This window comes from Hyla sarda, chromosome 1 (genome assembly GCF_029499605.1).
Source record: "Hyla sarda isolate aHylSar1 chromosome 1, aHylSar1.hap1, whole genome shotgun sequence".
NCBI classification, from domain to species: domain Eukaryota; kingdom Metazoa; phylum Chordata; class Amphibia; order Anura; family Hylidae; genus Hyla; species Hyla sarda.
Window position 1 is genome coordinate 327701368 of NC_079189.1, and position 17862 is coordinate 327719229.

A 17862-nucleotide genomic window follows, 5' to 3' on the forward strand; every position below is an offset into this window, starting at 1 on the left:
TTATTTTGAGGGGACACAACATTTAACACTGTTAGGCAGGCTGTGCACTCACTACTTTACATTGTAGCAGAGTGTAATCTCTCGAGTGTTGTCATATGAAAATATATAATAAAACATTTACAAAAATGGGAGAGGTGGACTCACTTATGTGAGATACTGTACATGCTCCTATTATTTTCAAATTAAAACAAAGAAACAAAAACAAAACAAAAAAAAACACTTATTTGGTATCTCTGTGTGCAGAAACTATTGAAACATAAAGTTTATGGTCCCCTAAGGCAAATAGCATATTCCAAAACTGTCCACATCACATGTAACAAAAAATGTAATAAAAAGCAATCCAAAAGTCAAATATGCACAATCTGGGAACCAATAAAAATTACAGATCACGGTGCAAAAAAATGCGCCCTCATTCCAACCCATATAGGAAAAATAAAAAAGTTATATGGTCAGAATACAGCAATTTAAAATGTACGTATTTTGTTTAAAAAGTTAGACTTTTTTTTACAGAGTACAAATGGTTGGGCAAAAAAAAATTTCATCATATGGGTCTGTACATGGAAAAAAGTTAAATGGGTACTCCGGTGGAATTTTTATTTTTATTTTTTTAAATCAACTAGTACCAGAAAGTTAAACAGATTTGTAAATTATCACATCACAAAACAGGATAGACCTGGCACTGTATAGATTCAGGTATCTCTCAGGAGGAGACACCTGTTGGCGGACAGGTGATTATGCAGCCAGCACTGAATTTGCGTGGTGTAAGTTGTGCTTCACAATCTAATGCAGACTTCAGACGTATCATGGACAAAGAGATGTGTGAACATTGGAGCACTAACCTCAGACACTAGGTAATTTCTTGCGAAGAAGCTTTATTTCATGTTGCTGTACACAAGGTAGCAGGGAGGTGGACAGATGACAAGCATGCGGGTGGATGCAGCCGGTGAGCCGGTGAGCCGATGAGTAGAGATGAGCAAATCGAAGTTGACGAACCCGAATTAGTTACGAAATACATGAAAAATTTGATTCGCAGCGAATACGAATATCGCCGCGATTCTATTGCGCGAATTGCTTCATTAAACTCCATTTTACAGCGTTCCAGGCTATTTGGAGACCTAAGATGGCGGATCCACATGTGTGTACATGGGGTAAGGGATTATGGGAGGGTAGGAAACAGCGGCGGGAATGAAGGTAGGCGGGCTGACCCTGAATCATATGTGAGATGCAGCCTATCAGTGTTCACTGACCCCTGTGATGTCACAGCCCCTATATAATCGGCAGCCATCTTGCCTCTCTTCATTTCATCTATGCACTCAGATGGAGAGGACAGGACTGCGTGTGTGTGAATAGCTCATACCACAGCGTTACACTGCAATTGCTAGTCACATCAGCATTAGGGAAAGGCAGGACTGTAGTGCATTTGTACCATTTTGTCCCTTTTAATCTGTCAAGGGGCTGGCTACATACTGTGCAAGTCCAAACAATACTATTCACCGGCTGTTTTTTTTTATTTTTTTTTAATTGTTTTTTCTGCGTATAGTTACGCATATATAACTGCCCTCATCAGTGCATACCGCTTAGGTACATGCAAGTATTGTACCATTTAGTACCTGTTAAGCTGTCAAGGTGCTCCATACCGTCAAAGTCCAAACAATAGTATCCACCGGCTGGTGTTTTACAAAAATACAGATTTTTTTTCTGCTAATAGGCATATTACTGCCCTCATCAGTGCATACCGCATAGGTACCTACAAGTATTGTACCATTTAGTACCTGTTAATCTGTAAAGGGCCTACATACTGTTCAAGGACGGCCGTAAGTAATCACCAGCTGCTGTATTGTAATACCCTCATAAACGCACTATGTCAGGCAGAGAAGTGCCAGGACGTGCAGAGAGGAGTGGCAGAGGCCTAAATACTTCAGGCAGAGTTGGCAGCAGACTTGGGGCGAGTGGCAGCAGGAGTCGCAGCGAGAGGCCTGAGCTCCCGTTATCAGCCAGCGGTCGTGTCTTCACCAGCAACCCATCTGCTGTCGTAGATTGGTTAACACGCTCATCCACATCATCACAAGTGACATCTGACACCCCCAGGCAACAGTCGGTGGGTACCTCAGACACAACCTCAGTTGGCATGGCCCGGGAGCAGTCCGTGTCCTCCCATTGCCTTTGTCCTATGCTGTTCCCTCTCCTAAAGAAGTATCTCATGCTGTTGGTTCAGCTCCACTATTTACTGAGGACGATCTAATAGAGGACAGTCAGCAGCTACTGGACAGCCAATAAGGGGAGGAGTCATGCGCCGCTTGCTCCGCTAGGCGGCCAAGTAGTGATGTGGAGAGTGACATGGGAGGCGGTGTTGCAAGTGTTCAGGGTCCTGAAGCAGACACTGTTGGGGAACCTGAGGAGGACATCAGTGACGTGCACACAACTGTTGATGATGATGAAGCTGATCGCAATTGGGAGCCGGGTGAAGAAGGGGCTTCATTATCATCAGGAGAAGAGAGTTGCAGGTTGCCCTTGAGGCAGCAAGGCGGTAGCACGGTTGGTAGTCAGCGTGGTGGCAGGAGTGGAAATTCAGGAGCCAAACGTGCCCGGGGGAGACCACCTGCTTTGCGGCAGGTAGTGGAACAAAGGTTCCTGGAGACGGCACCAGTAGCAGTCAATTAGTGCGAACTGCAGGTGGGAAAATCAGCTACTCGGCGGTGTGGAAGTTTTGCATAAGGCATCCGGAGGAGGTTCGCATAGCCACATGCAAGATCTGTCGGCAGAAGGTGAAGCGTGGCCAGGGTCCCAATGTCGGCCCTGCGTCAACACATGCTTCGCCACCATAAGAGAACCGTGGCTCCGATGTAGTGGTCCAACCTGCTGCATCACCCAGTGGCCATCCGCTCCCTCCTTCATCCAGCCAAGGCTTCACCACCTAAGCCGAAGCGAGCTGTGTTTCAAACCCTCCTTCTGTCACTCCTGCTTCTCCCACTTTTGGTCAGCCATTCCGCCAACAATCTATCAGCGAAGCCATGTCCAAGAGACAACAGTATGCGCCCACTCATCTAACGGCACAGAAGTTGAATGTGCTCCTGTCCAAGTTGCTGGTGTTGCAGTCCCTCCCTTTTCAAGTGGTGCACTCTGCACCTTTCATAGAATTGATGGCTTGTGCTGAGCCGAGCAGTACCAGCTCAATCAGCAGCAGCCTGGGTCTACAGTTGCTGAGGAGTAGCTTTCTTCACCCGCATAGTGAAGCAACTCATCAGCAGCAGGTAGACATGGAGCAGGACCTGAACCAGAAGGTGGTGGCATACCTTGACATAGCCATGCCAACAACCATTGAAGATCCGCTGGACTTCTGGGCAGCCAAACTTGATTTATGGCCACAACTAGCAGAGTTTGCCCTGGAAAAGCTGTCCTGCCCGGTCAGTAGTGTGCCATCAGAGCGGGTGTTTAGTGCGGCCGGGGCCATAGTCACCCCAAGGCGAACCCTGTCTGTCCACCAAAAATGTGGAGAGACTGACGTTTGTCAAGATGAATCAGGGAGGGATCAGCCAGGATTTCCAGCCACCAATGCCAGATGCCTCAGAGTAGATTGACCATGCTGCTGCACCAACATTTCCCAATTATGGTTGGTTAAGAAACCCTCTTGGGTTATCAATTAGGGTTATGAAACACTCTTTGGTACTGCGATTGCCTGCTCCTGGCTCATCCTGTGTCTTTCAGGAACTACTTGCCTCACTGATGCTTCTGGCCTTGGGCTTTAATTTTTGGATGTTTAGCAGTAGCTAAATATATGCTTAATGCAAATGTCAACATTGATCTTTAAATGTAAGGGGTTATGAAACCCTCTTGGGTACTGCCAATGCCTGCTCCATACTCATTCTGTGTTTTTCAGGAACTACTTCCTCCCTGCCCTCAGGCCTTAGGCCTTCAATTTTTGGATGTTTAGCAGTAGCTAAATACATGCTTAATGTAAATTTCAACATTCATCTTTAAATGTAAGGGGTTGGTTATGAAACCCTCTTGGGTACTGCTCCTGACTGCTCCTGACTCATTCTGTGTCTTTCAGGAACTAGTTGCCTCACTGATGCTTCTGGCCTTGGGCCTTTAATTTTTGGATGTTAAGCAGTAGCTAAATATATGCTTAATGCAAATGTCAACATTGATCTTTAAATGTAAGGGGTTATGAAACCCTCTTGGGTACTGCGAATGCCTGCTCCATACTCATTCTGTGTCTTTCAGGAACTACTTGCCTCCCTGCCCTCAGGCTTTGGGCCTTCAATTTTTGGATGTTTAGCAGTAGTTAAATACATGCTTAATGCAAATTTCAACATTGATCTTTAAATGTAAGGGGTTGGTTATGAAACCCTCTTGGGTACTGCTCCTGACTGCTCCTGACTCATTCTGTGTCTTTCAGGAAATAATTGCCTCCTGATGCCTCAGGCCTTGGGCCTTACATTTTTGGAAGTTTAGCAGTAGATAATACATGCTTAATGCTAATTTCAACAATGATCTTTAAATTCTCGGCACTCTGCTAGGGCCTTCTCCTACCCCGCCGGGGCCGATCCGAGGACCTCACTAAACCATCCAATCGGTAGTAAAGACATGCGGTGTGTACAAAGGGCAGGGACTTAATGAACCCGAGCTTATGACCGGCGCTTAGTTGTGATTCTTCTTTCCTGGCAAATAATTGCAATCCCTGTTCCCTATCGCGACGGGGGTTCAGCGGGTTACCCGCACCTGTCGGTGAAAGATAGACACACGCTGGTCCGTTCAGTGTAGCGCGCATGCAGCCCCGTACATCTGAGGGCACAACACACCTGTTATTGCTGATCTCGCGAGTGATCGTGCAATGTAAGGGGTTATTAAAGCCTCTTGGGTACTGCTGATGCCTACTCCTGACTGCTCCTGTGTCTTTCAGGAACTACTTGACTTCATGATGCTTCTGGGCTTGGGCCTTTAATTTTAGGATTTTTGAAATACATACATACATGCTTAATTTAAATTTCAACATATATGGTGCAATATATGGGGTTATTAAACACTCATGGGTAGTGTTTTTTTTCAAATTTTCAGATAATTATGACAGTAATAAACTTGAATTTTCCACAATAATAACCATAACACCATTGAACGATTGTTGTGTGTGATTTTTTAAGTAAGATTTTCAAAAAACTATACGCAGAGGGATGAACTCTGCTTCTTTATTTCATAAAAAATATTTTATAGAAGAATGTTTTTTGGTGATCCACCATCCTACATTATAGAGTCTTCTGGACTCTTGGATATGCGCTTGTTCTTAAACAAAGGTACAAAAATGGCCGGTCAGGGCTGTGGAGACGTTGCGCCTACATCTTACAGCCACATGAGCCCTGTGGGTGCTTGTGAGGTTCGGTCCTTTGTACCCAGCCTCAGGTCCGGGACACAAATTTTGATTTAAATTTCAATGGTCTCCTCATGCTGCAGCCAACTCCAGGCTGCATCATTCTGGTAATATACAGAGACCACTCGCTGTCCTAAATTTTCGTTAACATTTTTAGTCAAAAATGTTTGTCTTTTTTATTAGGGATTGTGGAGCTTTGGTACATACTCATGCATCAGCCAACTCCAGCCTGTGTCATTCAGGCAATATATGGTTTACTGATGGCGCTGCTGGGCCTGGGTCTGGGAATTTCACATTTTCGGTCAGGGCAATGGAGACGTTTCACCTAAATCTCACGGCCACATGAGCCCTGTGTGGGCTTGTTGGATTTGGTCCTTCGTACCCACACGCTGGGGTCCGGCACACGCAAAGGTTGTTTTAAATTTCAAATAAAAAAATGATGGCGCTGCTGGGCCTGGTTCTGGGAATTTCAAATTTTCTCATGGGTAGCACCCGCTATTCAAAATCTTTTTTAAACATTTCCAAAATTGTGTTTTTTTTGGGGGGGGTTGTGAAGCCCTGGTGTGAACTCGTGCATCAGCCAACTCCAGGCTGTGTCATTCAGGCAATATATGGGTTACTGATGCCGCTGTGGGGCCTGGGTCTGGTAATTTAAAATGTTGTCATAGGCAGCACCCGCTATTCAAAATCTTTTTTTTTTAATTTCTAAAATTGTGTTTTTCTTTGGGGGGGTTGTGAAGCCCTGGTGTGAACTCATGCATCAGCCAACTCCAGGCTGTGTCATTCAGGCAATATATGGGTTACTGATGCCGCTGTGGGGCCTGGGTCTGGTAATTTCAAATTTTCTCATAGGTAGCACCCGCCATCCAAAATCTTTTTCAAAAATTACTAAAATTGTGGTGTTTTTTTCTTAGGGATTGTGAAGCCCTGGTGTGAACTTGTGCATCAGCCAACTCCAGGCTGTGTCATTCAGGCAATATATGGGTTACTGATGCCGCTGTGGGGCCTCGGTCTGGTAATTAAAAATTTTGTCATAGGCAGCACCCGCTATCCAAAATCTTCTCTAAAAATTTCTAAAATTGTGGTGTTTTTTGGGGGGGATTGTGAAGCCCTGGTGTGTACTTGTGCATCAGCCAACTACAGTTTGTGTCATTCAGGCAATATATGGGTTACTGATGCCGCTGTGGGGCCTCGGTCTGGTAATTTAAAATTTTGTCATAGGCAGCACCCGCTATCCAAAATCTTTTCCAAAAATTTCTAAAATTGTGGTGTTTTTTGGGGGGGATTGTGAAGCCCTGGTGTGTACTTGTGCATCAGCCAACTACAGTTTGTGTCATTCAGGCAATATATGGGTTACTGATGCCGCTGTTGGGCTTGGGTCTGGTAATTTCAAATTTTCACATAGGTAGCACCCGCTATCCAAAATCTTCGGTTTAAATTTCTTAATTAATCTTTTAATCTTAGGGATTGTGAAGGTCTAGTGCCTACTCATGCTGCTGGCAACTCCGGGCTGTGCCATTCATCCCCTATATGGTCTCCTCATGCTGTCAACACCTCCATGCTGTGTCATTCATCCACTATATGGTCTCCTCATGCTGACAACATGTCCATGCTGTGTCATTCAGACACTATATGGTGTCCTCATGCTGCCAACACCTCCACACTGTGCCATTCAGCCACTATATGGTGTCCTCATGCTGCCAACACCTCCATTCTGTGACATTTAGCCACTATATGATGTCCTCATGCTGCCAACACCTCCATTCTGTGTCATTCAGCCACTATATGGTGTCCTCATGCTTCAGCCTCATCCAAGCTGTGTCATTCAGCCACTATATGGTGTCCTCATGCTGCCAACACCTCCACGCTGTGCCATTCAGCCACTATATGGTCTCCTCATGCTGCCAACAACTCCACACTGTGTCATTCAGCCACTATATGGTGTCCTCATGCTTCAGCCTCATCCAAGCTGTGTCATTCAGCCACTATATGGTGTCCTCATGCTGCCAACACCTCCACGCTATGTCATTCAGTCACTATATGGTCTCCTGACACTGATGCCACCACCAGGCTCTGTCATTCTAAAATCGATGCTGGTAATCTGCATGTTATTCTGAATAACAGTATTATTTCACTACCCCAGCACACTCCATATGCGTTTTAGAACACAGCAAAGTGTTCTATACTCCTATAGAGGCTGTATGTAGGCTAGAAATAGCCTTTTTTAATATAAAAATTCGGATCAAAATGAACTTTTTCGGAAAATTCGGCGAATCGGCCGAATCAAATTTTTTAAAAGTTCGCTCATCTCTATCCGATGAGTCACCTGTCCACCTCCCTGCTACCTTGTGTACAGCAACATGAAATAAAGCATCTTCGCAAGAAATTACCTGGTGTCTGAGGTTAGTGCTCCAATGTTCACACATCTCTTTGTCCATGATAGATTTGTAAATTACTTCTATTAAAAAAATATTTATTCATTCAGTACTTATTAGCTGCTATATACAACAGAGAAAATTCTTTTCTTTTTGGATTTCTTTTTTTTTTTTCTGTCCACGGTGCACTCTGCTGACACCTCTGTCCGTATTAGGAACAGTCCAGAACAGGAGCAAATCCACATAGCAAACCTATGCTGCATTTCCTGATACAAACAGAGGTGTCAGAAGAGAGCGTTGTGGACAGAAAAAAAATACCAAAACAAAAGAACTTCCTTTGTAATATACAGCCGGTAATAAGTACTGGAAGGATAAAGATTTTTTTAATAGAAGTAATTTACAAATCTGTTTAACTTTCTGGCACCAGCTGATTAAAAAAAATGTTTTCCACCGGAGTACCCCTTTAAGGCGCCTTCCTTTCTCCTTCCCTTTTAACCCCTTAAGGACGCAGGACGTAAATGTACGTCCTGATGCGTTGGTACTTAACGCACCAGGACGTATATTTACGTCCTGTGTATAACCGCGGGCATCGGAGCGATGCCCGTGTCATGCGCGGCTGATCCCGGCTGCTGATCGCAGCCAGGGACCTGCCGGCAATGGCTGACGCCCACGATCTCGCGGGCGTCCGCCATTAACCCCTCAGGTGTCGGGATCAATACAGATCCCGGCATCTGCGGCAGTGCGCGATTTGAATGAATGATCGGATCGCCCGCAGTGCTGCTGCGGGGATCCGATCATTCAGAACGCCGCACGGAGGTCCCCTCACCTGCCTCTGTCCGGCTCCCGGCGTCTCCTGCTCTGGTCTGTGATCGAGCAGACCAGAGCAGAAGATAGCCGATAACATTGATCTGTTCTATGTCCTATACATAGAACAGATCAGTATTAGCAATCATGGTATTGCTATGAATAGTCCCCTATGGGGACTATTCAAGTGTAAAAAAAAATTTAAAAAAATGTAAAAGTAAAAAAAAAAGTGAAAAATCCCCTCCCCCAATAAAAAGTAAAACGTCCATTTTTTCCTATTTTACCCCCAAAAAGCGTAAAAAAAAATTTTAGAGACATATTTGGTATCGCCGCGTGCGTAAATGTCCGAACTATTAAAATAAAATGTTAATGATCCCGTATGGTGAACGGCGTGAACGGAAAAAAAAAAGTCCAAAATTCCTACTTTTTTAATACATTTTATTAAAAAAAGAAATTATAAAAAATGTATTAAAAGTTTTTTATATGCAAATGTGGTATCAAAAACAAAGTACAGATCATGGCGCAAAAAATGAGCCCTCATACCGCCGCTTATACGGAAAAATAAAAAAGTTAGAGGTCATCAAAATAAAGGGATTATAAACGTACTAATTTGGTTAAAAAGTTTGTGATTTTTTTTAAGCGCAATAATAGAAAAGTATGTAATAATGGGTATCATTTTAATCGTATTGACCCTCAGAATAAAGAACACATGTCATTTTTACCATAAATTGTACAGCGTGAAAAGGAAACCTTCCAAAATTAGCAAAATTGCGTTTTTCGTTTTAATTTCCCCACAAAAAGTGTTTTTTGGTTGCGCCATACACTTTATGATATAATGAGTTATGTCATTACAAAGGACAACTGGTCACGCAAAAAACAAGCCCTCATACTAGTCTGTGGATGAAAATATAAAAGAGTCATGATTTTTAGAAGGCGAGGAGGAAAAAATGAAAACGTAAAAATTAAATTGTCTGAGTCCTTAAGGCCAAAATGGGCTGAGTCCTTAAGGGGTTAAGCGTTAAGGCTCTTAAAAGGGAAGGAGAAGTAAACAAAAAAGAAAGAGTAAATTGGCTGTGTCCTCATGGCCAAAATGGGCTGGGTCCTCAAGGGGTTGAGGCCCTCTTACGTGTGTTGATTTTTGGCCCAATTACGGTAACTGTTTGTAAAAAAAAAAAAAACAATTACTCCCCTGACAGTTGCTCTGTGTAGATGCGGTGCTACAAAAGAACCAACCGCTTTGCCATATCATGGATTGTTGTTTATAACCCGCAATTATCTGACCGTGTAAAAGGGTGCTTACTGTTATCTTGAAAATGTAACATTACAATATTTATTAGCTATTATTTACCTTGGGATAGATATATTCACAGACCATGTTCTGTTCAAACTATATAAAGGGGTATTCCAGTAAAAAAAAAACACCTGCAGCAGATAACTGGCCACAGCGGTGTGGACAGGTCCTGCTCAGACTTTCTCATATCACAATATAGTAAATTTGAGTAGCCGTATTAGTCCAGTGATGCAGATGCAAATCATAAAATGTTGCAGTATCTTGTAATACCTTTTTTATTGGGCTAACAGCATTTTGTAGAGACAAGTTTTCGGGATTCCTCCCTTTATCAAGGAATCCCGAAAGCTTGTCTCTACAAAATGCTGTTAGTCCAATAAAAAAGGTATTACAAGATACTGCAACATTTTATGATTTGCATCATTTCACAATAGAAAGAGAAAGACACCAAAATAGTAAACACCCAAATCTAATACATTAGATCACTTCATTAACATACAAAATATCAAAACATTACAGATTAAAAACTTTTAAAAAGCTCAAAAGAGAATAATGACTACAAAAGGGATGTTAGGAGTCATGCCACATTCAGACATGCTGGCCGCGGACCCCTGGTGCAGTCCGCACTGCGATTCGCATCCCGTGATGCGATTGTATTCAGCCCACTGCTCCTTACCTCCCCCATCGGCCCTGTGTCTCCTCTGTTCTGCCTACCTGCCGGCACGTCTGTGCCTCCTAGGGCACGCGCGCGCTGGCTCTGTGAAAGGGCCAGTAGTCACTTAAAGGACAACTGCAGTGGTAAACATTTATATATGCCCATGCCCGGGCCTCAAAAATAAACAAAATAAACTCGTACATACCTTCCTACGAGCCCCCGTTAGTCCGGCACTGGCCTCACGGTCCGGCAGTGCTGATGCCATTTCACTTCCTGGGGACGGGGACGCCGCAGAGTCGTCAGCGTATCACCGGCCGCAGCGATGTCCCGCCCCGGTCGGTGATAGGCTGAGCCCACTGTCATGTAAGAAGCCGGCCAGAGCTCCTTACATGCCAATGGGCTCAGCCTATCACAGGCCAGGGCGGGACATCGCCATGGCCGGTGATACGCCGACGGCTCTGCGGCGTCCCCGTCCCCAGGAAGTGGAATGACATCAGCAATGCCGGACCGTGAGGCCTGTGCCGGACCAATGGGGGCTCGTAGGAAGGTATGTACTAGTTTATTTCGTTTATTTTTGAGGCCCTGGCATATATAAATGTTTGCCACTGCAGTTGTCCTTTAATTGGTTCTCGCTGCTCCATGACCCTATAAGTACTAGCACTTCCTTTTGACCCTTGCCAGATCTTTGTGCCCTTATTCCCTTAGAGAAAGTGTTCAGTTTGTGTCTTGCCTTGCCATGTATCTGACCCCATTGCTACGTATCCTGACCTTGCTCCTGTGCCCGCCTGCCTTCTGACCTCAAGCTACGTGACCTGGCCTTGCCACTGTGACACCAGCTCTGACCTTCTGCCTGTTCTGACTTCATGTTGGCTCTTCCTTCCTGTGCCACTTCACACCTCGGCCGCCTGTGTGGACGAGTCGTATCAGGGGTAGCGACCTAGATGCTGCCTGGCGCAGCAAGTCCATCCCGCTTTGTGGCGGGCTCTGGTGAAAACCAGCGGCAGCTTAGACTCAGCTCCCTGGTATGGCCCACGTCATCATCCACACAGGTTCAGCGGATCCACTTCCCCTCTGCCGTAACAAGGGAGCACATGAGCTGAACTTCAGGATGCCACATGTCCAAAGAGAGAGTATACAAGATAAAAAATGAATATTTTCCTACTAACAATAGTCCACTAGACACACAAATACATAAATATATACAGCTAATAAGCTGAGCAGACTGAAGATGTAATCCTACGTATCCTCCAATACAATGAAATGCTGTAATAACAAAGAAAAGCAATTGGCACTCACAAAGTCCCTGGAAGGTGGGAATAAATACCCAGTCAAATCAGAGTAACTACATATACAAGAAAGGGATCTGAGGGGAGTAGAATTTAGGAGAAATACGTGGACATATGTGCCACACAAGGACTCCATAAAATATGATGCTGTGCGCAACACCCTGAGGAAGTTGCACCCAGTGACTGAATGCATGCGGTCACACTAGGCATTTTCTAACATAACCATGAAATCTACTGTATTTATAGCAAAGCTACATTCTTAGTCCTTGTGCTGTCAAAGAGAAGCTAAGGTTGTCACCCATAACTGTGTTTATAATCTTCATACTGTGATATTGCTCTATTGTCTTTTCAGGGACATTATTGTGTTCATTATATCTGTATTGTGACATTACTGTGTTTATTATCCCTGTATTGCGACACGGTTGGGATTATTCTGCCTGTACTGTGACATTACTAAGCTTACTATTTCTGTACTGTTCCATCACTGTGTTTATTCTCTCTGTGTAGTGGCATAACTGTTTATTTCCCTGCACTGTGACATTACTGGATTTATTGTCTCTATACTAAGGGTGAATGTAGCCACTCCGCCATCTTTGAAAGTCCCATGGCGAATCAATAGACTGCCAGCTGAGCATGTGCACTGCTGCTCTGTTCACTCGGGGGACAAGAGCCCCTTGTTCTCATAGATGGCAGGGGTCGTATAGGTTGTTTCCTGAACAATCAGATACAACCTATCTTGTGGAAAGGTGATGAGTTGTAATTTTGGGATAACTCATTTAAATGGTAATGTCCTGACTTCTCATTTCCAACTTGTTGTGAGAGTTGAATAGCTGCCAAGTCCTGATAAACCCTGATAAATATTCAGCTGCCACCTTTATTAGAATAACTCATCAGGAAAGGTCAGCATTTTGTATTACTCTGCAATTTGATCAGGCACATTCCATTGTTTGTGGTCAGCTGTCCTGTTACCATTGTCATTCCCCTTGAGACCCGAAAACAGCAGCTGGACAGGCATGTCATATATTTCTACACCAGCTTTGGCAATTTTACAAAACCAATACTGATGACGCTTGTATATCACTAAAGGATGAACTTTCAGTTTACATTTTTTGTGCTGAGAGAATGCTTTTCCCAAATAAGCCATCTAGCGACTGCAGGTGCTAATCTATACAGTTTTTTTCTGGGACATCCATAGTAGATGTATTCATCCATAGAGTTCACACTAAAAAAAAATAGGGGTAAGATAATCGATAAAAAAACCTTTCAAGGTATGAAAGGAGGGTGGATATTGTCTTGTAGATAGCAGAGAACAATGATCTGAGTATGGGATGGGTTGTGCTTCAGAAGCAGAAAGTACTGGACATAGGTAAAGCTGCCCATATGTAGAGATGTAAGTGTGTAATTGTATCATTGGGCTGTATGTATTTTTGTATGGCTACCTTATTTGACAGTTTTTCCTTGTCTTTGTCTGCCACTGCAATATGTGCAGCCTGGTGGCAGCTCTCCACAAGAGAAAAATAGAGAAGGGATCATGAATAAGTGGGCAAGAAAAAACCTGCAGCTAGGAATGTCTTGAAACATGGAGACCTGATGCATCTTTTGTGAAATCGTCAGCTACATCATCCCAGTATAAGGGACACTAAGTGACAGCCTGTGTGGAGTTGTCTTTGTGTGATCTGCATCATCCCTGAGGTACAGCCAGTTCCTCAGTAAGTTCATGGACAATTTCCAGCCTTGGCTTGTTATTGTCTGCTCCCATATTATGTTAACTGTATGAGCATGCGGCCTTTGAAGTGACAGCAGTAGTTCATGTATCAGAGACTTTTTTGAGGACTGGGTTCATCTTTAGGACCAAGGGATTTTGCTGAAGCTGGATAATTGAGGTAGCCACCTCTTTCTAAGGTACCACCACTAGATAGTTTGATCCAGAGTCTGTGAAAACGAATGGCTAGCCACCACAAGATTTAATGGGGGCGGATGTAGACATTGGGCAAGAATAGCAGATGCATGATGCAGCCTTTAATATTTAGTTCTATTTTGGCTAGTGAGGGACACACACATGCGGTCCAGTGTGCACAGCTATAATTTAATAGGACTCAAGGTTGAGGTTCCCGCTTTGGATTAGTGCCATTCTATAAGGCTTTTCACCTTTTTAAAAACACTAATATAGTTTGCTAGGCACCAACCACCACACAAAAACCACCAACCACAGCATGGTTTCTCCAGCTCATTCTAACCCCTAAGATTACTTTCGGCCAATCCATTGTTTTTTGGAAAGGTCCAACAACATTTTCTGACATGCTACACCCAGTACCATACTCTGGTGAGTACACTTCAGGTCCCAGTAGAGTCTCAACTTCATTGTTAGTCACTGATAAATTACAATGATTTTATGCTCATTAGAAGCTCAAAAGAAATCCTGAAGATTCCTCTACTCAGAATAATGCCTATAAATCATAGGTAATATGGCAGATGAGTAAGCTGAGATATCCACCAGCAATATATTCTTACTTCTTGCCTGTCTTGTTGCAGTTATTGATTTACTTCAGAATCCTATACTTCATGTTACAGTACATTTGATATTTCTGTGGCATTACTGGACCCCCGCTTTGGAATGAGGGGATCATACATGTTAAAGCATACCTGTCATTTTAGGTGACTTTTCAGGATAAGTTGCCTTGTATGTGTACATAAGGAAAAGAACTGGCCATTATTTACCTTGTATATAGCCTGCTCTTCAGTCTTCTTTAATTTTCAGTTCCCCCAGATCTGGTGAGTGAAGTCAAATGTCTATGGTGTCTGCCATACCCTGCACACACAGAGGAAATCTTGCACTTTTATCTCTCTGACCACAGACTAAACAGCTGCCATACAAAAAAATGTAAACAAACATATCCATGCTCAAAGAAAGGAGTTTGGATTTGTTAACCTTCTGGGTCACTTGTATAAAACAGGTAAGCCCAGTAACTAGTTAATTACCTGGCACAATCCTGCTAGAAGAGGTTTGGGCACAGCTGCTCAGATTTCCCTATGACACTACTGATAGACTGCTGTTAAGCCCAATAGGTAACTCTGGTGGTGCAGTATGTTCAAGAATCAGTCCATGTCAATCATACACATAGACATAGTGCTCACCGATTCCGGTACTTCAGTCTGAAGTGACAAAATCAGTTAGTGCTACATTTATTTTCTTTATATGGAGGGGGATAGCAGATTAGATCTACATCCCCCTAAAGTAGAGTAGGTTACTCTCTTCAGTACCGCTTAAGGGTGCGTTCACATGTTAGTAACTGGCAGTGGGTTTCCCACTGTGGAAAACACACTTGCGAGTTACGCTACCATTCATTTGAATGGGATCATGGACAGTACGCAAATCTGACACTATTGCGGACTGTCGGGGACCCATTCAAAACACATTCAAGCTCCATTGAGTGCTGGCATATATGTTTTTATTTTTTTGGTATGGTTGTATATATATGGACCATAATATTGGACCTGGGATTTTTTGTTAGCGCCCTCCAAACAGATTTTGGATATTGCAGAGGATAAAGGAAAAGCAGTGTGATTACTTGAGCTATCTTGGAGCCAATGTGTTGTGGTGGGCTAGTGAGTAATTCTCCCAGCCTTCCATACACACCTGGTGAGTTATTTTTCCCAATATACACTTTAAACATATTTGAAGCTGGATTTAAGTGCTATCTGGTTTTTAGCATTGCTTGTTTTTTTTGTAAACAGTAGCTGCAGCCTGGAAGGCACGAAACCAGTAGTGATGTGCGTAAACTGTGTATAAAGCCCTGGAGTGAGATCTTTTACTTACATAACCATCTGTGTTCTCTTTTTTGTCTCTCTGCAACCTGTATATGTTCCCAGGCAATCTACCTCTTATCCCCATCCTCCCTTTTCCCCCTCCATAGACTTGTTTTGCGTGCAATTTGATCCCTGTGTAAGCTAAAAGACAAAGCACTGAGCAGACAAAGTACAAAACTTAGCTGATTTTTAGAGTGGAATACAGTCTCACAGGAGAGGGAAATAGTTTGATAACAGGAGAAAGAAGCATTTTTGTCTAATAAGATATATATTTGAATGTATTATTGAGCTATGCAGAGCTTGTTGAAATGACAGTGCCTGATTAATATGGTTCAGACATGATAACTGCTAAAACTTTTATCTTATATACATTACTATATTGGTTGTGTATTCTTATAGTGTGACTGTTATTATTATTGTAAGAAATGTATATTATAATGTACAATTATGATTAATGCATACATTTATACGTATGAAATAAGTAAAACGCATCATTAACACAGTCTTTCATTTTTCCTTTTAGGTGTATGTGCTGTTGGAAAACCAATGTGTCTTCTTTTTGAATATATGGCCCATGGAGACTTAAATGAGTATTTGCGACATAGATCACCACGTGCTTTGAGCAGCTTAAGCCACAGCAGTCTTGCAACAAAAGTCAGACTCTCTGACCTAAATCCTGCACCATTGTCTTGTACTGATCAGCTCCATATTGCCCGCCAGGTATCAGCAGGCATGGCCTACCTCTCAGAGCGGAAGTTTGTCCATCGGGACCTGGCCACCAGGAATTGTTTGGTCAGTGAGAACATGGTGGTTAAAATAGCTGATTTTGGTCTCTCTAGGAATATTTACTCAGCAGATTATTATAAAGCTAATGAAAATGATGCCATACCAATCCGGTGGATGCCTCCAGAGTCCATATTTTACAATCGATATACGACTGAGTCTGACGTTTGGGCTTATGGCGTTGTCTTGTGGGAAATATTCTCTTATGGCATGCAGCCTTACTATGGCATGGCTCATGAAGAAGTCATATATTTTGTTAGAGATGGTAACATTTTGTCATGCCCCGAAAACTGTCCACTAGAATTATACAATCTTATGCGTCTCTGCTGGAGCAAGATGCCTACTGATCGTCCAAGTTTTGCGAGCATTCATCGCATTCTGGAGCGCATGTATGACAGAGCTGTCTCTGCTCAAGTTTGAGGGATATATGATTCTGTGTAACATTGCATCTGCATATTTCCTTTAAAAACCGACTGAACTATTCCACACATCATAGTTTGTGTTGTATGAAGGCGTGGAATGGATGAAAACCTATCCATGGAAGGACAATACAGTAAAGTAAATATGGTTCACTGGCAGTGAAGTGGATATGGTTCCTAAAGTTTTTCCTTTTGGGATTAAAAAAAAAAAGGTAAACGTTAATGTAACAGAAAAAATATTTGAAAATGTGCTTGGAGCAGCTTTTTACTGTGTTCTAACATCATGAATGACATGGCTCTGAACTTCAGGACATTTTGTATTTCATTGAATAATACATTTAATTGGAGACATGTCATATAGGTCCAACATAATATTAGCAAAACCTAGTGCACGTCTGTCATGTATTTCACCACAAAAGGTTTACAGGGACAGAAATATGTTGCTTGTCAGATGAAAACATCTTCTAAAATACAGCATTCATTCCTAGTATTGAAAAGGCATGAACTTATTGGGTCTAATGAATTATCAAAACTGTCTCAGATTAAAGATAGCACTAAATAAGTTTATACACACGGCCAAGTCTTCCAGAAACAGTGCTACTCTTGTCTATGAGAGAGAATTTCCAGCGCAGGATACAATGCAACAGGTTCTTTGTTACGGATCACATGGAATACACAAATAACACCAACGCGTTTCGGGTCAAGCTGGACCCTTAGTCATGGCCTGCCATGACTAAGGGTTCAGCTTGACCCGAAACACGTTGGTGTTATCTGTGTATTCCATGTGATCCGTAATAAAGAACCTGTTGCATTGTATCCTGTGCTGGAAATTCTTTCTTCTGTACTCCTGTGTGGACTGGGAACACTGCCGGTCAATCCGGGCGCAGGTGTGAGCATTCAGCTGAGGAGAGCCGTCAGTTCTGTTTTATTTTACTCTTGTCTATAGGGCATTTCTAGTATTGCACATAAATAAGGCTGAGTGTAATACCAGAAACAGCCCAAAGACAAGAGTAGAGCTATATGTGGACATAAGCAGCTTCGTTTATAAACTCATCATACAAGACTCTTAAGAGAAAACTG

At 43.0% G+C, this 17862-nt stretch overlaps 1 protein-coding gene across 1 annotated transcript in view; it reads left to right on the forward strand.

Moving 5' to 3' along the window:
- The window catches only part of MUSK (muscle associated receptor tyrosine kinase), a 198601-nt gene extending 181665 nt beyond the window's left edge, over positions 1-16936 (forward strand). The window contains exon 19 of the mRNA XM_056563621.1: positions 16104-16936. Within this exon, the coding sequence (XP_056419596.1) occupies positions 16104-16783 (680 nt within the window). The 3' untranslated portion in view covers positions 16784-16936. The remainder of the gene's footprint in view (positions 1-16103) is intronic.
- The last annotated feature ends 926 nt before the right edge of the window (positions 16937-17862 follow it).